The 11,652-nt window shown below is 46.5% G+C and overlaps 1 protein-coding gene across 2 annotated transcripts in view; it reads left to right on the forward strand.

Moving 5' to 3' along the window:
- ZDHHC14 (zDHHC palmitoyltransferase 14) overlaps positions 1-8,889 on the forward strand; it is a 278,874-nt gene extending 269,985 nt beyond the window's left edge. The window contains exon 9 of one of the 2 annotated variants that reach the window (XM_081250720.1): positions 7,612-8,889. In XM_081250720.1, coding sequence (XP_081106846.1) covers positions 7,612-8,010 — 399 coding nt within the window. In that variant the 3' untranslated portion in view covers positions 8,011-8,889. The remainder of the gene's footprint in view (positions 1-7,611) is intronic. The other variant, XM_081250721.1, reaches the window with a different exon arrangement.
- The last annotated feature ends 2,763 nt before the right edge of the window (positions 8,890-11,652 follow it).

Here is an 11,652-nt window from a genome sequence, read left to right on the forward strand (position 1 = left end):
ACTGATTTAGCCATGGAACATGATTCCTCTGACCTAAAAGTGTTTCTAGTGCTCACCTCAAAGGAGGATCATTTGGAGGCTTTATATTTAGCACCAGACTTGGCATGTTCATTTGCAGAGAAAGGAAGAGCTGGAGGGAAAGAGATTCTAGGTACCTTGGGCCAAATTTTTGCCTATTATTTTATTATTAAAGTCTAGATCAGAAAGGCATTTCCCGAATGATAGGAAAAGTGCTCCTAGGGAAACTGCACTATTTTAGAAATAAAGGTAAAGGCTTTAGCCTTAGATAAACATACTGATAATTGCAGGACAGAAAAATTATGTAAATACTGATAGACAGCTGGCATCAAAATACCCGTAGAGGTCTTATTATCTGAAAAATGGGAAAATTCACTGTTAACTTACCATCTCACATAATTGGGGGATGGGGATGGTTATTTAGTACCTAAGTGATCTTCCCTCTACTACAGATTCCCAAGAAAGAAAACGTTAGAGAAGTAATGAAGTGACATCTAAAGTATTGAAATAGTGCATGTGACCCCAGTATAGCCCTTGTCATCTGAACACCCATGAAATTCTGAGGATCCACACTGGAATTTTGTGCCCATAACCCCAGTGCCAACTGAAGATCATGTTTTAGTTATTCCTATTTTCCCCATTATTGGCTTTTATTATTACCTTATACTGAAGATCTTTCCATGACAATGTGTCTATGCAGAGTCATGACATTCAGGTATGGTCCGCTTTTTAGTGTGCATATCTCATTTGATTGTCAAATAATTTAAGTTCTGTATGACATCAGGATCATAGTTTGTTTAAAGCTGGCACTTGTGATCCTTTGGGGTCACGTGCTAAACACAAAGATAGTCTAACCCTAACCCTAACATAGTACATAATTGTTGGATTTTTTTTTATCATTTGCTATATTTACTTAACCTCATTTTAAATCCTCTTAATCCAGTATCAGAACAAGATTAAACCTAGCAGTTGCATGATTTATTAAACTAGTTTCACAGAAGGACTCTCCATGCAGAGTCTGAAAAATCAAATATAATAGAAAAAATAACTGGAGCAAACTTAAATGATAATGTTTTTAAAGAGAATAAAAAGGAAGCACTCCTCCTAACCTATATTCTAGGTGGATTTTAGAAATTTATAGTGTTTTTATTAAAGTAAATGAGCATTCATAAGACCCAGAACACAGCTTCCCAGCCAAGCAGAAATAACTGATGCCCAATGCTAATACTTTTGACAGAATTGAAGCAAAAGAAGTAAATAATTTTATTTATTCTTAATTTGTATATAAGACCATCTACAAAACTCCTAGCTTTGGTTTTGGCAGCATTTAATCTGTATGCTAGGCTTATTTCAAACAAGAAGTCAGCTAGAGTCAACTAAAATGTATTCCAACATGAGCAGTTTTATTTGAAAACCTGCAGAAACAAAAATAACTTATCTCTATGGTATTTTTAAACTGTAACATTAAGTGATAATGTGTGTGGCATCCAAACATCTGAAACCATAAACTTCTTTGCAAGTTAAATACCAGCGCTTCACTTGGGCAATAAATCAGCCAGCTGCCAGTGACTTACTTCAACCACAGCAAATGCTCCAGCACTCCAGACAGTGTTAGTTTTATGCTGCCAACAGAAGGGTCTGTCTATAGACATTCTTAAAAGCAGTCAGGTTTCTATTCGATTTGTAGTCAGCACTTGGATGACTTTTGGCCTAAAAAATGGCAATTTCATATGGTTCGATCTAATATTTGATAAATATGAACCGTTAAAGTGTTGTTTTGGAATGAAAACAGTGAGTTTCTCAATTTCCTCTTCATAGTGATGGATTGTCACTGTCCAATCTCCGGCTGCTTGGTTGTTTCTCTTTAAGATCATATAACTGGTTAGATACATTGAAATGTACCTGATGGCTTCTTGGCGTTAGTGCTGGAATATAAGCCCTGTTCCAAGTTGTGAGAGAAAAAAAGTGAGCAGTGATGTCTCCCCCTACTGGTTGAAGATATGAGTCCTCACATGAACAGCCAGGAAAGCGGGTTGGTGGCGTAAAAAGGTCAAAGAGAAAAGGGGGGGGGGGGGAGAAAAGGAGGAGAAGAAGAAAGAAGAGGGAAAAAGGATAAGAGGGAGGGAAGTCAATGAAGGAAAAGATGGAGAGGGAAGAGAAGAGAGTTAGGCCAGAGAGAAAAAATTAGTAGAAAAATCAAGAAGAAATGGGCAAATAAGGATTAGAAGCAAAGGTAAAAAGGTAGAGGTGTAAGGACATTTTTTCATGGGTCATCTTCACAGTAACCCTGAAAATATTGGCTATTTTGTCCCTTGAAGTTCTCATATGGTTTATCAGCTCATCCTCCTTGGAATTTTGACAGTGTGCAAAATGAGGAAGAGGCTGGACTTTTTTTTTTTTTAATCAGATATCCCCTAGTCATTGAGTTTCTTCTAAAAAGATGTCCAAAACGTGCAAAGTTAATATCATGAGAATGATAAATTCCACTGGGTAGAGTGGAATTAATTGCCCTTTCCTTGATTGGAACCCATTTTAGTGTCCTGTTGTGAACCAATAGGAAAATTATAACACAGTATCCTGTGGAAGAAAGCCTGGTCCCTGGGCACCCCAAATGGGAATGGTCTTCTAAATAGAAATCAGTTTAAATGTGGCAAACTATTTTCAAAGCTATGGGTTACAGCAGGATTTAGACACTTAGGTTCATGGTGGTCCCAGCAATCTTCTCACTGATACAATCTTGCCACAAGGTAAACTGGAGGAGGGGCTAGAGTAGGTTCATTATTAATATGAAAGCAGTCCCTATAACAATGGAAATGTCCACAACTATACTCAGTCATCTTTTAAAATATTTAAACAAATCCCTGTAGAACAGGTGCTGAAAGTCAGATAATACAAGTCACTGTTCAAAATAGTCATTTTGAAAAGATTTGTGGCATTTCGATTTTTTTAAAAATTAAATAGCTTAGGCTAAATGTTTTCTTTCACATATTTAAGTCCTTAAGCTTTACTCCTGGGAAACTGGAGCATGTTTTCAACAGGGTCCTGACCATGAGGCTGAGGACAGATTTGCTACAGTTTTAACGTGTTGTGGGTTTGGCCGCAGGAAAGCACCAATAGGTGTGTGCAGGAGTGGACCCAGGATTGGAGGGGCCTGAGTCATGCAATTTGGAGCCCTCTTTAAGAAGAAAGAGGAACTTCCCTGGTGGCGCAGTGGTTAAGAATCTGCCTGCCAATGCAGGGGACATGGGTTCGAGCCCTGGTCCAGGAAGATCCCACATGCCACGGAGCAACTAAGCCCGTGCGCCACAACTACTGAGCCTGCACTCTAGAGCCCGCAAGCCACAACTACTGAGCCCGTCTGCCACAGCTACTGAAGCCCACGCACCTAGAGCCCGTGCTCTGCAACAAGAGAAGCCACCGCAATGAGAAGCCTGTGCACCACAACGAAGAGTAGCCCCCACTTGCCGCAACTAGAGAAAGTCTGCGCTCAGCAACGAAGACCCAACACAGCCAAAAATAAATAAGTAAATTTATACAAAAGAAAAAAAGAAAATAATATGCAAGACAAAACAACAAGCAGGGCCTTAGAAAACAAGCAAACAAAAGGCCCTGAACTTAAGCTCATAGCTTCAGAGTAAACCCACCTCCAGGTAATACCTAGCAAGGGCTCACTCACTGCCCAGTGTGCATAGAAGCCAAGACTATGGCACCGGCTTTTGAAGAAAGAAAGAGCTTTATTGCAAGGTTGACTCTCAAGGAGACGGGAGGCAGGGCTCAGATCCATCTCCTCCACCCAGGTTTCAGGCGAACTTGAAGGGGAATTTCAAACTTGGAAGGTGCTTGGCTAGTCTTGAGTCAGTCCATACAAGCTACTCATGCTGCTGGAAGCCAGGTTTTCCTTATTGAAAGACTTCTTACTTCCCAAAGGGCTCCAGTGGCAGCACTTTGAGTTCCATAAACTTTTGAGTTCCATAAAGTGAAAAATTCCAGGTTCCGGGTTCATCCTGAAGACATGGGGTCCCGTCTTGCACATGCGCAGCACCGTCTCCATAAATAACTTGCTTGATTAATCAACAGCCTAGTTAAGGAGGCAAAAGCAGTTTATGCTGTGCTGTTTCACAGGTGTCTCGTTTAAGTCAGCACAGGGATGCTTCAGTGCAAAATCTCAGGGGGCCCTTCAAGCTCCACATCGACCTCCCGGTGAACACGAGCTCTAAGGAACTTAACAGAGCACTGTTGGCAGCCCTTTTGTCCCAGGGTTTTCTGCTGGGTGCCCGTGAGCTCTGCTGCAGGGCATGGCTGGAGAGGCGTGACCAGGGAAGGGGAAAGGACACTTGACCGGAGAGACAGAGGGAGAAAGAGATAAAGAGAGTGGGGAGCCCGCCTCTCCCCCGTATGCTTGTGCCACCTGACCTTGGGAATCTCCTCCAGCTCTGAGCTCTAATCTATTGAGTTGGCCAAAAAGTTCACTCGGGGTTTTCGGAAGATGTTACGGAGAAACCTGAATGAACTTTTTGGCCAGCCCCCGTATTTTCCTGTGAGTCAGGAAGAGCCAGCCAGTCAGAATTATTTGGGCTGGTCCCTAAAATAGAATTTGCCGGTCAGTTTTCAATTTAAGAAAAAAAAGGCTTTCTTCTGGTCAACAGAGACCAGCAAATCTAGTTTGCAATTTCATCCTTCCCCAGAGCTGGGCGTGTTGTGTGGACCGAGGTATTAGGATGAGTGAGGGCTCCAGAAGGAAAAGTTGAGAACAAGATTCCATCATCCAGGAAGGGGCTGGGCTTGAGAGCAGGAGCTCTCTGGCTGGAGCAGCATCTCAGCCCTGGGGTCACGGGCAGGGGGCGGCAGCTCAGAGGCTTCACTGAGCTACAGAAAATGGAGGCAACGCCAGGGCAATAAATGGTGATTTTCATAAAATGTTCTTTGCAAAGCACAGTATATCCAGAGCCCTGGGAGACTTTCCAGAAGGTGAATGCTTAATCAGGAAGGTTGCTCTTCTCCGCCTCTGCTCTGTCAAGACTGAGCCGATGTGCTGAACGGAACTGACAACGTTGGAGACCGTGAGCGGACCCGAGCCGTCTGCAGCTCCGACAGCGGTGCTGTTCAGCATCCCCTGGCAGCAAGGGTCCCTGCCCCGAGCCAAACTTCCCTGCAAGAGCAGAGAAGGCTACGCAGTTGCCCACTGGATAAGTACTGGTGCGGCCAAAGATTCGGGTGACGATTGGGAAAATGCAGACACTAAATGACTGTCAATGCCTAACAATCAGCCCCTTTCAAGCACTTTTAATGGCATTTTTGTCTCATCCGAGTAGCCCTCCACCCACTCCCCAGCCCCTTCCCACCCTTCTCCTAGCTTCTCAGCGTCTTGAAGTTCCCTTGGCTGGAATGAAGCCATGATAGAAAAGCCAGGATTGGCTTTCCCTTTTTAAAGCTCCATCATGAGCTTTACTCTTGTCTGAAACCAAGGCCTTTGAACTTCTAAAACCCGCAAATTCCTTAGAGATGGTGTCTCTTCCACCTCCTCATGGAGGATTGGGGGCCGGCTGGGGGATGGCCCACCACTCATGATTTTAGAAAGAAACCCATGTGGCTAGGAAGGACACACACTGAAGCAAAAGAAGTAAAAGAAGTGAGACTTCGGGAAAACTCTCTTTTCCCCTGAAGGCTGCGTTGCATGGTTTGGTTTGCTTCTGTGCCTGGAGGTGGGTGAGTAATGGAAGTTCTAGGTGTGCGTCTGGGCAGGAAGATGGCAAAGTCCCTCCATCACAGAGCTATGAGTATGTAGTTCAGTGGTAACTCTAGAGTCCAGAAAAAAGAGCGTGGGGATAATAGACAAGTCACATTTATTAAGCACCTACTAGCTGTCAAATGTGCGGTGGTGAAAAGGGGTTTGCAGTCAGATAATCCCAGTCCCAAATCCCAGATCCATCCCCTACTTTTATCTGTAAGGTCTTGAGCAAGGCACCCACCCATACGAGATGCATCTGTAAAGAAGGGAAACGTGTTTGTTCTAAGAACTTCTTCAGAAACAGTGGAGCGCCTCGCTTATTGCTCAGATGTAGTCAGGATAAGCTCCCCTAATAGCCACACCTGCTCCTGAAACTCGCTAACAGGTCACCGCACAGACTCAAGTTCAAGACCTCCGAGTCACAAGAAGTCTCTTCTAGCTATTCTGAAACTTGCCCGCAGCTCAAGGGAAGGGTTTCAAAGGTATCAGAGACCCAAATTCCCCCAGCTAGAAATGTGTTTCCACTAGTTCCTTTGCCCAGCGGGTAAAGTGAAACAAAGGACACGAGATTAAGATTTAAGAACACTTCGAAGAGAAGGAAATATTTTGTAAAATGTTGGCATTCACTTTCACAGATTAAAAAACCACAGCTCAATTAATGGTTCTTGAAGCTGCTGAAAACTTAGCAGCGAGGAATTCTAAGGCTTTTACGAATAGTCAGATCAGGCCCTCAGGGGCTTCTGTTGACCGTGTATTTTCTTTTTGTGTGTGTGTGGCACAATACATATAAAATGTACCATTTTAACCATTTTTAAGTGTACAGTTCAGTGGCGTTAAGCACATTCACATTGTTATCCAACCCTCACTACTATTCATCTCCAGAACTCTTTTCTTCATGCAAAATGAAACTCCATACATTAAAGGGTAACTCCCCAACCCCTCCCCCTAGACCCTGGCAGCCACCATTCTACTTTCTGTCTTTGAGTTTGACTCCTCTAAGTAACACATATAAGTGGAATCATATAGTATTTTTCCTTTGTATCTGGCTTATTTCACTGAGCATGATGTCTTCGAGGTTCATCCATGCCACAGCATGTGTCAGAATATCCTTCCTTTTTTTTTTTTTTTTTTTTGCGGTACGCGGACCTCTCACTGCCGTGGCCTCTGCCGTTGCGGAGCACAGGCTCCGGACGCGCAGGCTCAACGTCCATGCCTCACGGGCCCAGCCGCTCCGCGGCATGTGGGATCCTCCCGGACTGGGGCACAAACCCGCGTCCCCTGCATCGGCAGGCGGACTCTCAACCACTGCGCCACCAGGGAAGCCCAATATCCTTCCTTTTTACAGCTGAATAATACTCCATGTCTGTACAGACCACATCTTGTTTATCCGTCCATCTCTCGATGGATGCTTGCTTCCACCTTTTGGCTGTTGCGAATAATGCTGCTGGGAAATGGGTGGACAGGCCCCCGTATTTTTAAAACAATGTGGTAAAAGTGGTTTTCAGCATAGAAGTAGCATTGGCCTCAGGCCACTGCAGGTGGCAAGGCCCATGCCTCTGTCCAGGGGAGTGTTTTTAAATTAGGTCCTGTCTGCGAACAGGGGCCGGAGCGTCAAGCCTGCGGCTGCGTGGTACTCCCAGGGCACCTGTGGGTGACTATTAGTTTGAGCAGCTGTTCAGGAGCTAGGTGTCTCCAAATGGAACTGGGCTACTGTGCACCCTCTCTGCCCTCCCTGACCCAGGTGTCACTAACGGGTTTCTCTCTCTCTTGTATCCCGCCCCTCCCTGCCCCCTGTGCCCCCTCCCCTCCCCACCCCTTGCCAACTCCTCTCGCCTCCTCTTTGCTGGCTCCCTCCCGCTCTCCAGTGCGACCAAGACCAGTGCATTCAGAGCACCAAATTCGTTTTGCAGGCCGCGGCCACGCCCCTGCTGCAGAGCGAGCCCAGCCTCGCCAGCGACGAGCTGCACCTGCCCGGGAAGCCGGGCCTGGGCACGCCCTGCGCCAGCCTGACGCTGGGGCAGCCCACGCCGCCCTCCTCCATGCCCAACCTCGCCGCCGAGGCCGCGCTCACAGACATACTGCCCCTGAAAGAGGAGCACGTGGGCCACCAGTTCCTGACCCCGGAGGAAGCGCCCTCGCCGCCCGGGATGCTGGCGGGCAGCCCGCTGGCGCACAGCCGCACCATGCACGTCCTGGGCCTCGCCAGCCAGGACTCTCTGCACGAGGATTCGGTGCGCGGCCTGGTGAAGCTCAGCTCCGTGTGACCGCGGGGCTCCGGCCCCGGGGGCTGCAGACAGCAGGAGCGACGGACGGACGGCCCCACCGCGACTTCCCGCGACCCAGTGCCCGGGGTGGCCACGACGACTCCAGGTCCTGAGGCAGGAAGAGCCCTGGGAGAGAAATCGGATCCCCCTCTGACGGCAGAGGCGGGCAGGACCCAAAGGCTGGCAGCTTGGTTCCATTTGAATTTTCTGCCCCACCCTGACCATTCTGATAACGGTGGAAACAGAGACGTAGCTGTTTTCAGGTGTTTGGAATATGGAGGGTGGGCGTGGGGAGGGAGGAGCCTCGGGGGCCCCCAGTCGGCGTCTGGGCGGAGAGGAGGCTACCTGGGGGTTCCTCTTGCTGTTCTGGGACAGATACACGGAAGGTTTATGACACTTGTGGCCGGACTGAAATTGCACTTAAGTGTTATGCTACTAATATTTGAAACAGACATGCCATTCCATTTGTTAATTTAAGAAAAACCTGAAGGGAAACAATGACCAGATGTGGACTTGCATGCCACGCTGCAGTCTGTTCACGGTGGTGATGGTATTGAAAGGGAACTGCTGCTTTCTTTCTTCTTCTTTTTTTTTTTTTTTAATTTTGTGAATTCTCAAGTGCTGTTTTATGGGAAGACAGTGCAACAAACCAAGACTAATGGACCATGCCATCCGTCGCCAGCTTCTTCGGCTTAATTCTACATAGGTAGGTGGCGCCTGGGCTGCGGAGGGCTGCCGGGGTTTTATCCCTTCAAGCATCAGTTAACCTTCTGTTTAGTAGTTAGCCGAGGTGTTGTGTTGTACCACACCTGCCACAGTCTTCGCCTCCTTGTGTGACCAAACTCCTGTGGACAGCCAATAAAAGGACGTCCTCTGTTATTTTGGATCTGTGTACAGTTATCCTTAACAGCTGAAATGACCACACCGTCACCCAGATGGCCTGAGGAGAGTTCAGTTTTATTGAAGTATCCCTAGGGAGGAATGGCCCCCAAACAGTCAAAACATCACATCTTTGAATTGTGGGGGAACAATGGGATGATTTCTTAGGTAAAAGAGCAGCTTTCCATCAGTTTTTTCTTTTCTTTAGTTATCTCTTTTCGACACGGTCTTAGCGGCATTTACTCCCTGTTTACAGATTGGCCCATGGCAGCGTATCTACGGTGGGTTGTAAGGAGAGGGCTCGGGAGAAGCTGGGCTCTGGAGCGTCTGCTCTGCGTTGTGTTTGAGTGTTGCCAGAGCTCAAGGGTGACTTGAGGTCCCGGTAAAGGTATCAGAAAAGAGAAGGAGAAACCAGCTTATTTTAGGCAGAGATCACGTAGATTGTCATTCTTACCTAGCCACTAATCAGAATGGAATTAAGAAAATTACCGCTTCATCCATGTTCATGTATCATCTAGAAGGGAACTCACTGGCTCTGTACTTAGGGAGTAAGTCACTTGGGAGGCAACGGCCGGAACTCAGCCGGCTTCTGTCCTTCCAGATGATAAACCCAGCAGCCAAACCGACTTATGTTTGAAATCACGCTGTGTTCCTCACAGCCATATGAAAGGCAGGATACACTGATCGGTGATACCAGAAGCCCGGGATGGTTTGCATTTAAGGAAAAAGGCTGTTTCTCGTGGGAAAGAGTTGCCATTTTATATAAAAGAAATAGAAACGCACAATTTCAAGTCTTATTTGGAATAAGGCCAGTTCTTCGTAGGTAAAAAAATAATTTGTGCTGGAAATAACTGCGGAAGCCTTGCATCATGGTATCTTTGAATCATCCTTATGTTTCATTCTGTATATGTGAATAGAAAATGGGAAAGGTAAATTATGTGCAGCCAGTTTTGATTTTCTGGACCTCCTAAGTACTTGTACCCACTTGGAACTTATACTAAAGCGGACAGAGCTCCTTACACGACCACACACATGCAGGCTCACGGTCATCAACACGTAGGGATTCTCCTTGCAGGCAGTGCCTGTGAGCAAAAAGTGACAGCCCCACAGTGTGCCTTCCACACCTTCCCAAATTCTCTCTGCTCTTTGCCTCCTTGCATCTGCTCCCCAGGGACCCAAGGAGAGAAAGGGGCCTGGTGAGAAGAGAAAGGTGGCTCAGTTCTCACTGCTACCCATGTGGCCACATCCATTCCCAGCTTCTTCACCTGGAGGACAAAGACAGTGGCCTTTCCATCTCTAACACTCTAATTCAATGACTGCAATTTCCCATGACCAGCCCTTTTCCCACCTCATTGTGAAAAAAAATCCAAGAAGCAAGGCTCCTCATTCATTTGTCTTTACATAATGAATATTTTCTTAATATTTATTGTCAATCCTCTGTCCCATCTTCAACTCCATCCCCTGTACACACTTGATGTCATTTATCAAAGAGGGGATTAGGGATATTGGTGACACCAATCAAAGCTATTCAGTGTCCAAGAGGAAGATTAATTTGAATGGGCCAATTTGCTAAGACAACCTCTTAAAACCCCAAAGCAGAGAGATACCCATAGCCCTTTCCTCTGTGGCTTGAAAAAGAATGGAGAGTCTACAGGTTGAACAGTCGTGCTCCCAGGAACTTCCTTCTTCCCAATGGATGGAGTGTTGATCTTAGGAGACTGACTTGCCCAGTGATAGGTCTGCATTTCCCATTAACTGATTATATATAAATATATTTAATATTGAGTGGTTCCATCTAGTTGTGGCTGAATAAACCTTGATCTTCCTAAATCCTGTCAGTGTGTTACGGATTGATTGCATGCTAGCTATAAGAAAAAATAGGATATATTACCATGCTATTAAAGCTTGGCCCATTATCAAACACTCTCATTTTGTTGTTTAAAAATTCATCTGCTTCCAACCTCCTGGGAGTGCTCGGGCACTTCAGGCTTCCCAGGCACTTGAAGGCTGAATTTAGCCTGAATGCCCAGGTCCCTAGAAAGGCTGTGGGACGGAGCATCAGGGCAGCCAAGAGCCTGCATCTGAAAGGGCGTGATGACATGTCACTCTGTGCTTCGGGAGACTCAGCCCAGCATTTGTGCTGTGCTCACTCGAAAAATGCTCATTCCAGCTTTCAGATTTAATTATTTCAGCCCATGAGAATGATGGGGCATTTTCACCCTGTGCCAACAAAATGCCCAATACCTGTTCTGGTCCAGAATAGCACAAAGGAAGGATCTTTTCGGAGCACTGCCCGACCCCTCTAAGTGCACTGTGATCTTCCCCTGTTGTGTTTAGGATGTCGACCAGGGTTCAAAACGAGAAGCAAACCCCATATTATGAGCCGTGTTCCTACTGAGAGCTGAAAGGGTCAGGCCCTTTCTGTGGCTTTGAAAGCACTTAGCGCTTCATGCCCTGGGCCTGGGTCTTCTGATTCAACAGCAAGAGAAATGGGTTTGCCAAAATTGGCAGTGGTGTCCTTGGCGCTGGGGCTTGTGGTGGTATCTGCAGGGAAATACTGGAACCTGAGCTGTTTGGGGTCCCTGGTGCAGCCCTTTGGTGGGTGCAGAGGTGGTGATGGGCTCCTCTGTGGGTCTCAGAGCCTCCCAGAGCACCACCCGACAAACACTTCTCTGTAACTTAACTGCTCCCTTCCAGAGCTCAGCCCAGAAACCATACTCTTTACCAGCAACCCCGTGCTTCTCCGCCTTGCCTTATGGTTTT

This window comes from Mesoplodon bidens (genome assembly GCF_964165515.1).
Source record: "Mesoplodon bidens genome assembly, chromosome: 12".
In the NCBI taxonomy this organism is placed as follows: Eukaryota; Metazoa; Chordata; class Mammalia; order Artiodactyla; family Ziphiidae; genus Mesoplodon; species Mesoplodon bidens.